Here is a 19,324-nt window from a genome sequence, read left to right as displayed (position 1 = left end):
TCATCCATAACACATGATATAATTTCTTATTTTCTTAACGCATGACATATTTTGTCCATTTCTTCACTTCAATTACAGTTTATAACGCCAAATAAATCGAACAAATATTAATTTTCAATAAAATCCAGAAATAATGAGATGAGAATATCAATTATTTTTCGTTCCTTCGAATACTCGTTTACATACAAATTTCTGCATATTAATGTTTCTCAATCTCAAATTTAAAATTATTTCTATATTGATAGGACGATGAGTGGTATCAACAACTTGAAATAAAGTAAAAAAAGGACAAATAACAAATTATTTCATGCGTCATGGATGACTTTAAGATAATGTCCAAAAAATAAAAAAAAAATTGAAATTAATTTATTATTTAATATTTCCACGTCATGCATTTAATTTTTTAATGATCAAAACTACAATACTAGGTATCTGCATAACTTTACCTTAATTGAAAGTTGCAAAAAACCAAAAAAAAATTTTTTTAGAAATTCAAAAATTCATATTTTTGAAAAAAATAAAAACACCCTTTTAAAAATTTCAGGATCTTTTAAGATCAGTACAAGGTATTTAACAAAAAAAATTGAGCCGAAATTTTAACTGCGAGCTTCATTTTTAACGATTTTCAAAAATTCAAAATTTGACAAATTTGGCATTTTTGAAAATTTTTTTCCAAAATATTCATTTTTCAATAGCCCTAAGTATCCCCTTTCAAACTAACGAAAGGCCATTTCTGTATCTATAATAGCTTTCGAGATATTACAAAAACAAAATTGAAAAACTGGAAAAATTGCGAAATTTTGAATTTGCATATCTTTTGAAAAAAATTTTTAAATTTTTTTTCCTTTGGCAGAACTTCGTTATATGATAAAAGAAAACTTCTGATCAAAATTTGTCCAAATCGAAAGGGGTCGATTCCAACTATTTGTCGATTTGACCCATGTATTTACCAAAATCGTTTATGATCATTTATACAACTGTAAATAAAAATGTCCATGTCGAATTGTATTGTTATTTTAAGTTATTATTATAAAATTGGAATTGCCCTTCAAATAATTACAAACTTCTGTTGTGAATATTAATTATTATATTTTATCAAGCTTATATAACAATATATTCATACAACAAATACAAACATACCCACAAGTATGGTCATAAGCGTAAAGAGCTCAAAAATACCGTAGTTGATGAAATTTAGAGCGCTTCGCATTTGGAATGAACGGGAAGTTGCAGAGATGTTCTATATGGCCCACCATTTTACTCATTTTTAACTTCCCGCTAAGAAAATCGAAGATTTTCAAAAATCGGAGTTATTGTTTTCACCTCGTTTTGCAAAAATCGAGTTTTCATCCGATCTCGACGTTTTAAGGTCATAGGAAGCTTCCCTGACTACCCCTTCGATGTTATCACTATGTCTGTATGTGTGTATGTATGTGTGTGTGTGTGTGTGTGTGTGTGTGTGTGTGTGTGTGTGTGTGTGTGTGTGTGTGTGTTTTTAGTGGGGGGAATCCTTTTTGCGGATTCCAGGCATAGCTGTTTGGCCTGGATATGTGACGACTCGACGCTAATGCCCCTACTCACTAAACCCTAAATCCCTTTTCATCTATCCTCTAATCCCTCATGGAAACCGCCGTCAGGCATTACTTCGTGAGGGGAGGAACTAGCTACTGCTTTTCCTTCTGGTGGCTAAGGTGTTAACTTCCTTCCTTCTATCTTCTGATATTTGCTCTTCTTCTTTCGGCGGAACGCAAGTCTTTGAGGACTTCTGTTGCAAACGTGTTGGTAGCGTTCCAGGCAGCTTCTGATGACAACATTGCTTCCACTAGTGAATCTGGTTGCATTTTCTGGTTCAGGATCTACCTACCCTTCTCTGCAGCATCCTATTGTAGTTACCATTGGCCTATGCTGTTCTGCCGTTCTTCAATTCTAAGTTCTTCAGAGCTCAGTGTAGTTGACCTTTTTCGTTGGTAAAGGGCCCGTCTTTCCTTTGCTAGAACTAAGAGGTAGGGTTCCGGCAATGATGCACACTGCTTCTTCTGATATAATGCGGAAGGAACTAGCTACTCGTAGGGCACTCAGTCGATATACTGGTCCAGCTTTTCTCCATGATTCTTGGGTTTCCAGTGCATCAGCCCAAATGGATATTCCGTAAGTGAGTACTGATGTGACTACTGATGATAATAGTAGCCTCCTGCTCTGCATTGGGCCTCCGATGTTAGGCATTAGCCATGCGAGACTAGCCCTCACTACTGACGCTTTGGCACTGACGTGTTCCACCTGCTGCTTGAAGTTGAGTCGGGCATCCAGCATCACTCCCAGATAACGGATAAATGGTTGTAATGTTATTTCTTGTCCTCCGACTCTCAACTTGATAGTTTCTACCGTTTTTCCACTGGTGATGAGCCCTGCCTCGGTTTTATGCTTGGCTAGTTGCAAGTTCACAATGTCCATCCATAAATTGACTCGTCTGAATGTAATATCAAATGCCATTTCTATCTCTTCGAGGTGCTTTGCGACGATTACGACAGCTACGTCATCCGTATATGCTACAAGTTTCCCTCCCGTAGGCAATGCTATTCTCAGGAGGCCATTATACATGTTGTTCCATAGCAGAGGAACTAAAACTGATCCCTGTGGCACTACTCCAGTGATTTCGTACACTTCAGTACCGTTCTTCGTGTCATATTTCAGGACCCTATTCGTGAAGTAGCTCGCCACCATTCTGCGAAGGTATCCTGGTACGTTTTTTTCTTCTAGAGCCCGCATAACGCAGTCCCAGTTAGCGGAGTTGAAGGCATTCTTGATGTCCAAAGCAGCCACCAAGCAGTATTTCTTCTTTCCACCCTTCCATCTCATTCCGGCGATTGTATCCTTGGCTATATCAACAACCAATTTGATTGCATCCAGAATTGACCGTCCTTTTCGGAAACCAAACTGGTTATCTGCCAGGAGTGGATCGACTACAGCCTCTATTCTCTGATGAATTATGTGCTCAAATATCTTGATGGCCGTGTCTAACATGCAGAGTAGTCGGTAGGATGACGGTTCTTCTGGTGGATTTTTCCCCTTCGGAAGTAGTACTAGCCGTTGCTGTTTCCACTTCTGGGGAAAAGTTCCTTCCTTCAGGCATGTATCGTAAACGTCCAGGAATAATGTCGGTGCTGCCCTAAGGATTGATTTCAGGGCAATATTAGGGATTCCGTCCAATCCCGGCGCCTTATTATTCCCTACTCGATTGCCTGCCTCTATCAACTCGTCCAACGTGATAGTTGGGATGTCTTCAGGGTTGAGCTGCTCCAACTTGTAGGTGAATACCGGCTGTTGGGGAAACAGCGCAGTAACAATCTTCTCTAGAAGCTGTGGACACGTCGGCGATGGCATTGGCGGGCATTTCAGGTGGGTCATAACCACCTTATACGGTCTGCCCCATGGATCTTTCTCTACTTCTGCGAGCAGTTTCTTCCAGCAGCGTCTTTTGCTTTCTTTGATTGCTCCGTTCAGTTCTCGACGGGCCTTTTTATACTCGGTGTGTGTGTGTGTGTGTGTGTGGCCGTATGTAAACCTTTCATAACTTTTGAACGGCTAGACCAATTTTATCGCGGTTGGCGCTATTCAAAAGAGCTTGACCAAACTTAGATTTCGAATAAAATTTGGAATAATTCGAACCAGTAGATTTTGAGAAATCTCAAAAAACTACAAAAAAACAAATATTTTTAAATGTGGTTTTTTTGGAATAACTTTCAAACGGCTTTACCAATCGATCCTAAAAACTAATCATCTCTTAATATTGTAAAACCACGTTGATCGCCACCAGTCCAGTGACACACACACACACACACACACACACACACACACACACACACACACACACACACACATACACACACACACACACACACACACACACACACACACACATATATATACAGACATGCGGACATTGCGGAAACATTCGGGGAAGCTTCCGAGGACCTCGAAACGTCAACATCCGTTGAAAACTCGATTTTCGAAAAACGAGGTGAAACCAATAACTTCCTAACTTTTGAAAGTTTTCAATTTTCTTAGCGGGAAGTTAAAAAGTTATTTTAAATTAAAAATTTATTTAAAAAAAATAAATTTATTCTTTTGCTTTAAGAATTTCTTGTCTTGATTTAGATTTTCTTGGCATAAGAGCTATATTATGTTCAATCAATACATTTAAGTTTTTCAATCAAAATAACATTGTCGTTTAAAAAACTTAAAATAATTCATCAAAGTATATTTCAAAAACTAAATAGTCTTTAATTGTTATACCAAATGAAAATTATTTCTTGGAAATAAGTAAATTAATGAATGACTAAAAAAAAAAGCCATTCTTAACACAAGTCGGTAATACAGTAGAACCTCGTTAAGTCGAACCTCGATAAGTCGAAAACCTCCTTAACTCGAAGAAATGTTTCATCCCCTTCCCTCCAAACCCCAAAACCTCCGTTGCTCGAAATTTTTAACCTCTATAAGTCGAAATGATTAGTGAGTCCCTACAAGTTATTTATGTACATATTTTCCCTCCATAACTCGAAAAATTAAATTTGACCTCTGTATCTCGAACATAGCAATATTTTATTTTATAACATCTACAACTTGATTGTTTGAGACTTTTGATACCTTTAAGAATTTGCCGACAGTGTAAGTATACACTGATAAAAAAATTAATTTGACTCAAGAGCCAAAATCTTGAACCAAGAATACCATTTTGACGAAAATGATTTTCTTGAGTCAAGAGAATAAATTCTTATGATAAGAAAAATTTACTTATATCAAGATTAATTTCTTGACTTAGTTCAAGATTTAGGCTCTTAAGTCAAGTTAATTTTTTTATCATTGCACCATTGTTTCTTAGGAGTAGATAATGAATAGAATTACCCATATTTATGACTCATGTTAATACGAATTTAAATTTTAAAATTTGACTAATTATTTATTTTACCCCTCTACCTCAAAATTTATAAAAATGAATCTCAACCTCTTTATGTCGAATCAAAATCCGCCTAAGTCGAAATCCTCTATAACTCGAAAACTCTATAACTCGAATTTTTTTGCCTCTCCCTTGGAGTTCGAGTTATAGAGGTTCTACTGTATCTTGAATCAATGTTATCGCCTATCTTGGACCAAGAGACAAAAATTCTTGAAAGAAATATATCTATATCTAGTTTCAAGAGTTCAAGTTTTGAAGAAAAAAAGTTTCTTGAATCAAGATTATTTTTCTATCAGTGTATATATATATATACATGTATGCATATATGTAAGTTTGTGTGTGTGTGTGTAAACCTTTTGTAACTTTGGAATGGCTCTACCGATTTGGTAGGCAGGGTTCGAAAGACGATGGTCTAATTAGCTATTTGTCTAACTCCTTATTTTTTAGAGGGTGATAATTTATTTTTTTGATGTAGCAATAGTCCAATTATAAATTATTTGAATGATTCAAACCAAAATATTACACCTTTATTAAATATTAATGATATTAAATGGTTTCTTAAAGTGATAATAAATTTTGAAGTAATCGTTTTTTTCGTACAAATAGAAGATTCTCTAAAAAGGAGTTACACAATTTGCTAATTAGAACGTTGAAGATCTTTACTAAATTTAGATTTTCTATGCCATTTCAACCGATTCGGTCCAGTAGATTTTGAAAAATTTCAAAAATAAAATATTTTTCTTAAATAACTTTTAAACAGATGTAACGATCAATTCCAAAATCTCATTCGTTCTTAAACATGGAAATCGACGTCAATTGTAGTAAACTGCATCAACATTGGCCGATGCGTTGAAGAGAAATCGATGAAGAAAAATTTCAAAAAAAGTTTTGTTTTTAAGTAACTTTGAAATTTCTTCTAGAATTGTTTTTGGTGTAAGAGAATAACTACAAGTATTCAAAAAACTGCATCGACCGCTGCTAATCTTGTCAAAATCGGTCATTTCGTTCGTGAGATATTTAATTTTCTAAAATTCCAAAAAAGTGTTTCTTTAATCGTTTGGTAAGTAATAAATGATCTTTTTGTGCTTGAAAACTGCGGCGAATACTGCAATTCCCATAGAAAAATAATAAAAGTTGTATTTTTGAGCTCGAGGAGTTTAAAATTTCGGAATAGATAATTTTTTGAGCGTTTTGTAAATAGCGGGAAGTTTCAAGGATGGCCTGCAGGATCACAATTTTACCCTTTAGATGTGTTGATAAGTCAAAACAGTCGGCCACTTTATGAATTTACAGATTTGACATGAAGAACAAAATTAAATGTTTCAAAAAAAAAATAATTTTGTCTATCAAGATAATCGAAAATCCCCACTGTTTTCGTTCAGTATAGCCAATTAGCAATTTTTCAAATTTATGTACATAAACTACATAGTTACATGAAATATTCTGATCTACAAAATTTGACTTCTGCACGCAACAAATTTCTCATTTAATCTGAAACGACGGTTGGCTATAAAAATATTAGTCTCTGAGTTTTAAATGATTCCACATAAAAGGTGGCGACAGAACAGTCATACATTACATAAGAACTATCATAGTTTCCAATGGGTAGAATTAAATTCATTGACTAAGTAAATTTTTGCCAACGATAGTATGTATGAATTATGTGTTAAAAAATGAAGTAACATTATTTCTGACTAGAGTCAGAGAAGTTTGAAGATGCTGGCGTTGCTTGTACAAAATTGCTTTTTATCCTTTGCCGCGCACTATATATTGTATGATAATAACTACTCACATCTTAAACAATATTATGTGCAAAATTAAATTAACAATATATTTGAGCAGAAATAAGATTATTCATTAGCTTGCTATGTCATTTCTGGATAGTATTTAGCTCTGATTTAATTGAATAAATTATACCTATTAAATTATTGGTGGGAGTAATATATGGACAAAAAAAAATTGTTGTTTTCCTCGAACATTTTGTGAATTATTTGAGGGTATAAGAAATGTGGAATCCATATTATCGGAAATCAAATTTTTTCAATATCCTTTATTGATGTTGAGTTCTGATTTATAGACAATTTTCAAGCGCTGTATAGTTTTTATTAGAATTTTATTATTGTCATTCAATGATGCAGTAACGAAATTAATTGAAATAGGATTTTTCGGATTAATTTTCAATAGACTTATCGAAATCAACTAATTTCTACATCTAATTTCGTCAGCTATTATCTCGAAAAAAAAAGCGAAATAATGGACAGTTAACACGTTATAGCGATTTGAACTAGTATGTGAGTCATCCCTCACCTAACCATTTAATAAATAATTTTTAACTTGTCACTATGGAAATTATGAGTCTTTAGAATTTAATGTCCGGTTGATTATCGAAGGTCAAATTTTCATTCTATTTCAGTATTCTGAGGTTCTAGAAAGCTATTCCGATATGATTATGAGGGATAGTGCTTGTGTGCGTGAACCTTTCTTAAGTTTTCAACAAATGAACCGACTGGGATGCGATTTGCGGCATTCGAAACGGTTCTACTAAACACAAATTTTAACTGAATGAGCCCGTTACATTTTCAAAAGTCTCACCAATGAAATTTTTTTCAAGATAACTTTTGAACTACGTGACATACAGCTATAAAATTAAATTGACTCTAGTTTCAAAACAAAAACTCTTTCAAATTATGCTAACCAAATCAAAATCAGTTGATTTGTTTGATAGGATATTGAGAGATCATTCTGGTTCCAAATATTCATTATTTTTTTACACAGAAACTATTATAGATGTTGACATAAATTTTATTCAGCTCAATACATATGCTCTTGAATAACACAAAAAAAATCTAACTTTATTTTTTTAAATATTTTTTATATGAATAAACAGCGGCCGAATGGAGTACCTCCAAAAGTTGGTATGTCGCTAACGTAAATAATAACTTGATAACGGCTTCTCTAAAACTCAAAAATCAAGATTATATACCTTTAACATATAAGTAGCTATGGCAAGAACTACAGAGATTAATGTTTATTGATAAAAAACAAAATGGCTGAGATTAAAAAAAGAAAAAAATTAAAAATAAGCTTTTTTACCCAGTTTTTAGTCCTAAAGAAATAGTAAAAATCAAAATTTTGATTTGCTTGTAGTTCGTGCCATAGCTACTACTATGAGGAATATCTGGTTTCAATTTCATTTAGATCGGATCACTGGTTTCGGAGATATCATTTACGTAAACAAGAAAAACATAGTTATGAGATAAACGCGTTTAATGTTTTTTTAATAAAAAAAAAAAAAATCTTACCTTTATTCCAATGATAGCCTTGAGCAGCTTCCTGCCCTGTTGAAAAGCTCCAATAAGATCCCATCAAAAGCGACAAAAGCCACTTAGAAACCAATAAAATTTATGGGTTTCTAAGTGGCTTTTGTCGCTTTTGATGGGATCCTATTGGAAATTTTAAACAGGGTGCACAACAAACGCAATTTTCTACCAAGTTAAAAACTACCGCTAATTCACCACTCTTCAAATTTAATTTCGCATTAAGGAAAAACCGACTTCGTATTTTTACTATAAAATCATGTTTTAAAAGTTTCTCAAGTTGCGTCGCTAAGGTATCAATAAAGTCATCGGAATCCGAAATAACGTTTACAATGGTACATCGATCGGTTGATGTCAACATTTTAAATTAGATTTCATTTACATCAAATTCTTTAAACGATGCATGAAAGTAATTAATGATTTCTTCATTGTTTGGACATCTATTACAACTTCTGAAGAAGCACGATTCCGTTAGATTATTACAAATCAATTTATTTAATAAATTTTTATAAATTGGTTAAGTTTCCGTAATCCAATCAGTATTTCTTGCAAATTTTATAAAATTACATCCTAAATAAGAAAATGGAATCGTAGTTGTGAGCGCCATCTGCATCGTATAAACTCAATTTTTTAACGAGCAGTTTGAAATTTTAAATATTTAACAAAAAATTATTTTACTATCCCGAATAATCGTATAACACTTAGCGGATATAACGTTTAATTTAATTGTGATTGAACAAATAATATGCACATCGTGAAAACCATATATTTTGTGTAAAAAACTCTGATCTTTCAGAAAAAAAATCAAATGGGATGTACCTTGCACCGCACACCGAGAAAAATCAATTTTTCCACTTTAATTGGATTTCAAAGGGTTTTCTGATGTGTTTATAATAAAATGGATATTTTCATTCAAAAGCTGAGCATTTTTCCCACAAGATAAGATTTTTAGTGGATTTTAATAAAAAAAGTTTTCTTCATCAGAAAAATTAATAAAAAAGTTAAAAAAAATTTTTTTTCAAAATTTCAAAAAATCATAACTCCAGAACCGCTGCATATTAAGGGCTGAAACTTGTAGGGAATTTATTTCTTATTATAGAGAACACCTCCATAAATTTTAAACATAATCCGCGAGGGTCGCCCCGTAAAAATGTTCTTATTTGGTGGAATGACCCATATGTAGATATGTATGTACTTTAGAAAAATGAAAAAAAAAAACCATTTTTTTTTTAAATTATAAACCATAATGATCCCTCAATAAATATCAGATAGTTTTTTAGAATTCGATTACTTCTCAAATGCTCACAAATTACGACAAATGATGTAAACTACATCGAAATTAAGCAGGTAGTTCAAGATACGACTTGAGAAATTAGAGTAAAATTAGAATTTTTTTTCGTTGAACATAATGAATAGTTCCGAGTACAGTCACATAAAAATGATAAATTATCTTAATTATTTTATTATTATTTTCCCCAACACACTCTACTGAAAATATATACATTAAGCAAAGAAGAGAAACTAAAAATTTTTTTCAATTCTCACAAGATAAAAATTACAATTTTTGTCATGTTATTTCAATCGTGGTTGAATTTTTATTTAATAAAGTATAGATTAACTTTACAAATCAATTTAAAAATATTTAAAAACAGATCAGTGAGGCTATGAAAAAATTACTTTTAACATAGTTAAAACTTGAAAAACGATTATACAAATTCTAAAAGCTACAACATATTATTTATACTATGCTTCTACTTATGAAACAACTTACTAAAACTGCTTACTTTTTTCTGACTGTACTAGTCTTTTCCATTTATTCGAATAGATTTACCATCTATTTCAATATAATACCATTAATTTTTTTTTTTTTTTTTTTACATGAACACCCACAAGATTTGCTTTTTCAAATATTTCTTTTACTGGTTACATTTCTATACAGTTAATGGTTTCAGATCTATACGTAAACTTAGTTTAATTTTTTTCTTGATACGGTTGTCTAACCGAACAAACTACAATAAAAAGAGATAGGTAACCACGGTGAGACTACCGAATGAAACCGAGTGCGAATGAAGACCTCCAAGGCCATACCTTCGGATGAGATTCGTGACGAATCCAAACTTTTACTACTTATAGAAGAATTAGATACGGATGATCACCGTGAATTTCCGAGTTATTTCACTAGATTATGAGCTAACATAAATTTTCAGTTATGCTATTTTATAATTTAAAAAAACATTCATCTAAATCTAACTATTAATTCTAGTTTATGCTACATTATAATGTAACCTTGAAAAAATTACTTTTTTTTAAGATTGTAATTTAGATAGTTTTCTTTAATTTCAAATAAATAATGCTGCATGAGTAAATGATGATGGGTATTATTTGTAAACAATGACAAAAATTGTAGAAGACAGAACGGGCACGTGTGAGGAACGTGCGAATAAGAACGAATGGGTGGGCTGGTCGAAATACGAAACCTGTTTCGGCCTGTCTTTAAGAATCCTTGAGAGAAATAGAAGCCGAGGGACTTTCGTGATATCTTTACCGCTCGGTGAAGCACAAAGACGCCGGTAGGCACCTGCTCCTTATGCAGATAAGGCTGAGAGACTGTTGCCTGGGTCAGCAAGGTGAGGGTTAAGGTCATTTCTCTCTCCTACCCATTAGTAAGAGAGAGAAAATAAAATACGGAAAGAAAGAAAGATAGAGACAGAGTTGCCACTCAGGTAGTTATAGTGGATTGAGACGTTTCTGTGTCGGCGTCACCTCCCACGCGACTAAAGAAATACCCTTGTAAAAATTTTGTCCATCATTCGAGCCCATACAACCTTTGAAAAAAATAAAGAACTTGTAAATACTGTTATAAATTTTTATTTTTTATGTATATTTTTTCTCTGCATTTAATTTTATAAATTTATTTTAAGATGTTTGAACCATCACTGAAGTAATAAAGTTTAAGTAATGTATCAAACTGCTGGAGGACAATAGTTTTTGGGTTAAATATTTGAAAAAGTTTAGTTTCAAGATATTAGTCATAAAATATTGCTCCTCATAATGTACTCCACAAATCTTTGATATTCTTATACGCAAAAGTTTTATGATATTTTCTATATAACTAAATTATCGGCTTCTAAAATGCTATATAAATTTTTGAATTTTATCTTATAATATTTTTTAGATACGTTTTATTTTCGATCATAAGAAATTATTCTTACTTAACTTAGAAATAAACTTCATAATTTTTTAATTCGTTTTGAATTTACAGGATGTCGAGAAACAGCATTTATTTATGCTATTACGAGTGCTGCTGTCACCCATAGTATTGCCAGGGCTTGTAGTGAAGGCAGTATACAATCATGTTCGTGTGATTATACTCATCAATCTAGAGCTTCCCCACAAGCTCGTGATTGGGAATGGGGAGGTTGCTCTGATAATATTGGATATGGATTTAAGTTTTCTCGAGAATTTGTGGACACTGGTGAAAGAGGAAGGAACTTGAGAGAAAAAATGAATTTACACAACAATGAAGCTGGTAGAGCTGTAAGTAGCATAATTTTATGGTCAAATTATCTCATAATCCGTGAAAAAATTTTCTGATATGGCCTGATATGCTCATATATGGTCATATCAAAATTTCTTATATGATCATATATGGCCTAATATGTCTTGATATGGTCTGATATGCGCATATATAAATTTTTAATATGGCCACATGGGTTTTGATATCGCCTGATGTGTCCTGATATGGAAGTTGGCCATATCAGGCCATATCAGAACATATCAAGATATATATGGCCAAATCAAGCTTGATATATCCTGATATGGTCATATGTGACATGATATGACCACACAAGTCCTGATATGAACAATTTCTTATCATATGTGATATATGGCTATATCAAGCTTGATATATCCTGATATAGACATATGCGGCATGATATGGTCATATATGTCCTGATATCGTCTGGTATAATAATTGTTAAGATCAAGACATATCGCGTTATCTGAGGGCCTTATGAAGCTTAATGTAGCCTGATATGTCCTCATATAATTATCTACAATCGTGTTTGTGATTATTAGGTAATTTCTTTAGAAATCTATCTGTTGTACCCGGTCTCATATCGTAATTTTAAGAAAATTTTGTCATAATATGTTGCATTTGATCGAGTAATGTCGAAAAATGTCATTGGCTCAAAAGCTTACATATGTATTAATATATATATAAATATAAATATATATATATATATATATATATATATATATATATATATATATATATATATATATATATATATATAAGGGTGCTTCAAAAACACTTTTTAATTTTTTTTTTAACTCTTACCCTCTCAAATGTTTCTATTTGATATAAAAAAAATCCTCACTAAACATGAGCCCTATATAGCTCAACTCTAAGGGGTCGCTATTTTTATTTTCGTTTCCCATTTAATTAACATGGGAAAAATTATTTTTTGTTTTAAATTGAATTTACGCAATTTTTTACAAAAAACGATTTTATATTCTTAAAGTAGAGTCTTTGAGCTTTACAAAACTCTAAGACAAAGTATGATTATCTCTACAAAAAGACTAGTTACAGCCATTTAAAAATGACTAAATTTCGAAATTTAAAGAAATAGTTGACAATTGGGTCATTCCATGTCAAATTGATAAATAGTTGGAATCGATCTCTTTCGATTTGGACAAATTTTGATCAGAAGTTTTCGTTTATCATAAAACGAAGTTCTGCCAAAGGAAAAACCATAAAAAATTTTTTTTCAAAAGATATGCAAATTCAAAATTTCGCAATTTTTTCAGTTTCTCAATTTTGTTTTTGTAATATCTCGAACGCTATTGTAAATTTAGGAACGGCCTTTTGTTTGTTTAAAAGGGGACACTTAGGGTTATTGAAAAAAAAACATTTTAGAAAAAAATTGTCAAAAATGTTAAATTTTGAATTTTTGAAAATCGTTAAAAATGACGATCAAAGTTAAAGTTTAAGCTCAATTTTTTTTGTATAATACATTTTACTCATCTTAAAAGATTCTGAAATTTTTAGAAGGGTGTTTTTTTTTAAATATCAATTTTTGAATTTCAAAAAAAAAATTTTTTTGTTTTTTGCTACTTTTAAATAAGGTAAAGTTATACAGATACATAATATTGTAATTTTGAGGATTAAAAATTGAATACATCACGTGGAAATATTGATTAATAAATTAACTTAAACTTTTTTTTTATTTTCCATGCGTTAAGGATGACTTTGAGATCATGTTCAAAAAATAAAAAAAATTAAAAATTAATTTATTATTCAATATTTCCACGTGACGCATTCAATTTTTAATCCTCAATATTACAATACTATGTGTCGAGTGATGGGCAAAGCAAGACCAGGACAGTCTTGGTATCGTTCTTGGTTTTGCTTGTCCAGTCTTGGTATTGGTCTTGCTCAAATACTTGTAGTCTTGGTCTTGGTCTCGATCTTGCATATTCAGTCTTGGTCTTGGTCTTGTTTTTGCGTACTCAGTCTTGGTCTTGGGCTTGCTCAAATATTCTGCTATTTACTACTTACTTCGTTTTGGAAATTCGTCGTCTTCTTATAGGTATAAATTATAAATTATCAGCAATAATGATCTATAATTAATTAAGCTTTATTTTACACTAATCAAAAAATTTAATTTTATTCTATTGGGTCATTCCATGTTAAATCGACTAATAGTTGGAATCGATCCCTTTCGATTAATCGGATAAATTTGGATGAAGTTTGGTCAGAATTTTTCTTTTATCATATAACAAAGTTCTGCCAAAGGAAAAAAAATAAAAAAATTTTTTTCAAAAGATATGCAAATTCAAAATTTCGCGATTCTTCCAGTTTTTCAATTTCGTTTTTGTAATATTTCGAACGCTATTATAGATACAGGAATGGCCTTTCATTTGTTTGAAAGGGGACACTTAAGGCTATTGAAAAAAAATTTTTGAAAAATGTTAAATTTGTCAAATTTTGAATTTTTAAAAATGGTCAAAAATGACGGTCGACATTAAAATTTTGGCTCAATTTTTTTTGTATAATACCTTGTACTGATCTTAAAAGATCCTGAGATTTTTAGAACTGTGTTTTTTGTTTTTTCAAAAATATGGATTTTTGAATTTCAAAAAAAAAATTTTTTTCTGTTTTATGCAAATTCTAAAAAAGGTAAAGTTATGAAGATACATAAATATTAAACAGTAAATTAATTTCAACTTTTCTCATTATTTGGACGTAATCTTAAAGTCAGGCATAACGCATGATATAATTTCTTATTTCTTCAACCCATGATATATTTTGTCCGTTTATTCACTTCGATTACAGTTTTTAACGTGAAATAACTCAAGCAGATATTAATCTCCAATAAAAATCAGAAATGATGTGATGATCCATACGCTCTTCGAGCTCAAAAATACAATTTATGTGTTATTTTGAGCTCTCCGAGCTCAAAGAGATAGCTTTCCTATGCTTTTGAGCTCTTCGAGCTCAAAAATCTTATCAGAGTTCGATAAAACGATTTTTTTAATTTTCAAACTACTATAACTTTTGAATAAATCAACCGATTTTCACGCGGTTGGCGGCGATCAATGTAGTTTTTTGAGCTCTATAAATAATTTGCAACAAAAAATTCATCTGATGAACCATTTTTGAGTTATTACAAAAAAACACTTTTTTCGATTTTTTTCGACAACGATATTTCACGAACGCATCAACCGATTCTGACGCACTTGGCAATCGATGCGGGTTTTCGAGGTTAAGAGCTGATTAGATTATGAGGTCGATCGGTTTAGCCAATTCGGAGATATTTTGAAAAAATGAAAAAAAAAACAACTTTTTTCACTTTTTTTTCGCAATTTCTCGAAATCTACTGGTCCGAACTGGTTCCAACTTACAGGAAATCTAAGTTTGGGGAAGACCTTTCGAATGACACCAACTGCGATCAAATCGGTCAAGCCGTTCAGAAGTTATAAGAGGTTTACACACACACACACACACACACACACACACACACACACACACACACACACACACACACACACGCACACGCACACGCACACACACACACACACACACGCACAGACGTACGGACATCATCGTAAAAATAGTCAGGAAACCTTCTTAGGGCTTTAAAACGTCGAGATTTGTTGATACCTCGATTTTTTTAAAACTGGGTAAATCCAATAACTTCCTGATTTTTCGAAAATCTTAGATTTTCTGAGTGGGAAGTTAAAACGTATAAAGTACTCGAAGAAAGTTAAAATATAAAAAAAAAAAATGTGAGCCGTCATGGGACGCCTGGCAGATGTGAAACATCGTGTGTGTACAAGTAATATGCATAAAAGATAATATTATTACAGGAATTAAATATAGCCTAATGAAAAAATGAAGTATTACGAATTTCTTACAGAAAATGGTAACTTTATTTAATAAACATTTATTTACATGTGATATAAAAATTCGATATTAATATCAAGTGGCCACAATTTAAATATTTTCATCTGTGACTTCAGTAATAGTTATATTCGATGTTTCCTCTGCCGGTATTACTGTGACGATGGTTCGATGATAACTAAAGTACGTTACAAAAGTATTGGATGAAACATTATCAAGATATCTCACAAATACAGCATCTATTGTTGTTCCATATTTGGTAGTAGATTCTCTTGGATTGTTGTTGATTTGCAATTGAAATTCTTTTTGAAGAAATGTCATTAATGGCATTGATTCAGCTCTTGCAAAATTTACATTAAAATCTCCAGCTAAAATTAATGGTAGTTTATATTTATTCGTTTTAAAAATTATTGAACCTCTTTGACTATAAGGAAATAACCTTTCATGTAAAAATGAAATTATATGATCCGTTTTGTTATTAGGTGAAATGTATACTACTATCATAATTAATTCACTTCCGTCTTCTAGTTTAACATGTGAAGCACACATATCACCAATAGATGTTTGGGAAAAATGAACTTCTGTAGCATTTTGAACTGCTAGATCCATGTTGAGTGTAGTAACATGTGAAGTGTTGTTGTTTTTGTAAATGGCCACTCCAGTGGCCAGATCTAAGATAAAAATTCAAATAGTCTGGTACTATTCGATTAATAAAGTCTTACACAACATTGATAGTATGCCTTGTGTTTAACTGATCAGGGTGGCGTCTAGTTTCAATAATAATATTTTGTGATCCCTGTGATGATTGTTGGGAACTGAAATATTTAAAAAAATATGATATTAAAATACACAAGAAAAAGAAAAAAAATTTTGAGTGTGGCTTCAATATACTCATGAACTCAAATCTTAGTTAATTATTGCAATATATTACTAAAGATTTGCAAATATAAATTTTATTAATAAATTTGTCCATATTAATTCCTTCATGAATAATAAAAAAATAATTAATTGAAGATAATAATATAATTTATATAATTATTAATCTTAATATAATTTATATAATTACTAATATGATTAATATGAATATAATTAATTAAATATAAAAATATAATAATTACATTTATGGACACTTGAAAAATACGATCTACTTACTGATGACTTGGTAGTATGCCATAGTGTAGTTTCACTTTCTTTGCACAAGGTTGATCACTTTGATCTTCTGAGTTATCACTACCACACATATTTTATTGTCAAAAATTAAAATAAAAATGTTTCACATCAAAATTAAATAAAACGCAGGTTATGTGTACCGTAGTAAACAACGACGTCGAACTGAGTGAGATGCCACACCGTACACTCTACTACATATAATATATATATATGTATACCTCAGTATAGCGTGGCGACCCGTCGCCACACCGTACACTCTACTACACATAAAATATATATATATATATGTATACCTTAGTATAGCGTGGCGACCCGTCGCCATGGCAAGCGTCGCCACGCCAACAATTCAGTTTACAAGTGAGCCTATAGATGTTTCACATCAAAAATTAGCTTAGCTCTACATCAACCATGTGTTAACCAGATATTGGAAAAGAATAGTTCAAGAATATTCTTGTAGATCCTTTTTTTTAGACAATGGCAAAGTTTACCGATACCTTTTTTTATATCTGGTGTTTATATTCAGTAAAATAGATTAAATAACTTAAAAACATAAAAAACAGAACTACAAAAGAACATTTGTAAAAGTTGTGACAAACATTATCATATATCCTATTTACATCGGAAGTTGTAATTTTTTTTAGTTTGGTCTTGCATTTTGGTCTTGGTCTTGCATTTTGGTCTTGGTCTTGCATTCTCGGTCTTGGTTTCGGTCTTGTTCTTGTTCATTCGGTCTTGGTCTTGGTCTTGCTAGTGTGTGTATGATCTAGGTCTCGGTCTTGGTCTTGCATATCGCAAGACCAAGACCAAGACTGCAAGACCAAGACAGATTTTGCTCATCACTATATGTGTCTACATAACTTTACCTTATTTGAAAGTTGCAAAAAACTAAAAAAAAATTTTTTTTTTAAATTCAAAAATTGATATTTAAAAAAAAAGAACACCCTTCTAAAAATTTCAGAATCTTTTAAGATGAGTACAATGTATTATTTAAAAAAAATTGAGCTAAAACTTTAACTTCGATCGTCATTTTTAACGATTTTCAAAAATTCAAAATTTTACATTTTTGACAATTTTTTTCCAAATTGTTTTTTTTCAATAACCCTAAGTGTCCCCTTTTAAACAAACAAAAGACCGTTCCTATATTTACAATAGCATTCGAGATATTACAAAAACAAAATTGAAAAACTGAAAAAATTGCGAAATTTTGAATTTGCATATCTTTTGAAAAAAATTTTTTTATTGTTTTTCTTTTGGCATTTATTTTTATTATAAAATCACTTGATTAACTAATCGTGCAAAATACACTCAAAATTGATAATTTAATTATTATTGATAAAATAGGAATGATTAAAAGTTAATATGAGAGTTACACTGAGATAGCAAAATAATAATTGTCAACGTTACTACTACACTTGATGCATAAACAATAATGATGGCCGACAACTGTGTAGGGAGTGAGAAAGAAAGGAGACCGGCTTCGTTCTCATCCCTACTCCGTGCTGTTTACTGGGTCAGAAGTGACACCTGTAGACATCTGGCGGGGATAACTAATTAAATGACGATTGATCAGTTTTCGACCGGAGAGGAAAAATGATTAAATTACTAAAATGGCTATTAAAAAATAAGGGTTGATCGTAGAAGGGTGAAAATTAAGGATTGTATGTATTTTTGTATGTTGTATCATAAAAAAATAGAAATTAAAAATTTTGTCTAAAAAATAAAAAAAAAAATTTAGGGGTGGACTACCCCTAACATTTAGGCGGATGAAAAATAGATGTTGGCCGATTCTCATAGATACCGGATAAGCACGAAAAATTTTATCAAAATCGGTCAAGCCGTTTCGGAGGAGTATGGCAACGAAAACTGTGACACGAGAATTTTATATATTAGATATTAGGGTGCTTCATTTGAGACGACTATTTTTTTTTCTCACTCCATTGACAAAATATTATTCTTTACATAGAAAAAAAAATTCTCATCAAAGGATAGTTCTTAATTTCAATTTTAAGTACTCGCTGGATGAATTTAAAGTTTCCTCATATAATTAACCCGTTAAAATCATTTTTTTTTGCTTAAATATTCATTTGACCATGGGCGGAAGTTATAGAGGGATCCTTCCTCTTTAAAAGCTCTGACAGCTTATTTCCAATTTATGAGCTATCTCGCCAGTAAAAAATTGTATATTCGATTTTTACTCAAAATTCGTGGTTTTTTGATTTTTTTTCCTAAACTATTGATCTGACACCAAAATTGCAAAAGACCTTTTTTATAAAGAATTTAATTTTCTACAAGATAAATTGATAGCTGAACCCTTTCAATGAATTGCCTCTGAGATAAATTTAATTAATGACAAGAAAGCAATAAATGACACTATTTTATCGTAATTTTTATACTTTTTAATAAAACAACAGTTGATAAAAAAAATTACAAAATTGTATATTTTTGTAATATTGCAAAAATATTGATATCAACCATTGT

General features: G+C 31.4%; 1 protein-coding gene across 1 annotated transcript in view; it reads left to right on the top strand.

Annotated features, from left to right (window-relative positions):
• The window catches only part of LOC123266457 (protein Wnt-1), a 110,677-nt gene that overhangs the window by 39,751 nt on the left and 51,602 nt on the right, over positions 1 to 19,324 (top strand). The window contains exon 3 of the mRNA XM_044730691.1: positions 11,534 to 11,808. Within this exon, the coding sequence (XP_044586626.1) occupies positions 11,534 to 11,808 (275 nt within the window). The remainder of the gene's footprint in view (positions 1 to 11,533; positions 11,809 to 19,324) is intronic.

The sequence above is a fragment of the Cotesia glomerata genome, linkage group LG6 (genome assembly GCF_020080835.1).
Source record: "Cotesia glomerata isolate CgM1 linkage group LG6, MPM_Cglom_v2.3, whole genome shotgun sequence".
Classification (NCBI taxonomy): domain Eukaryota; kingdom Metazoa; phylum Arthropoda; class Insecta; order Hymenoptera; family Braconidae; genus Cotesia; species Cotesia glomerata.
The sequence above is the reverse complement of the archived record's forward strand: the minus strand, read 5'-3'. Positions and strand labels throughout refer to the sequence as shown.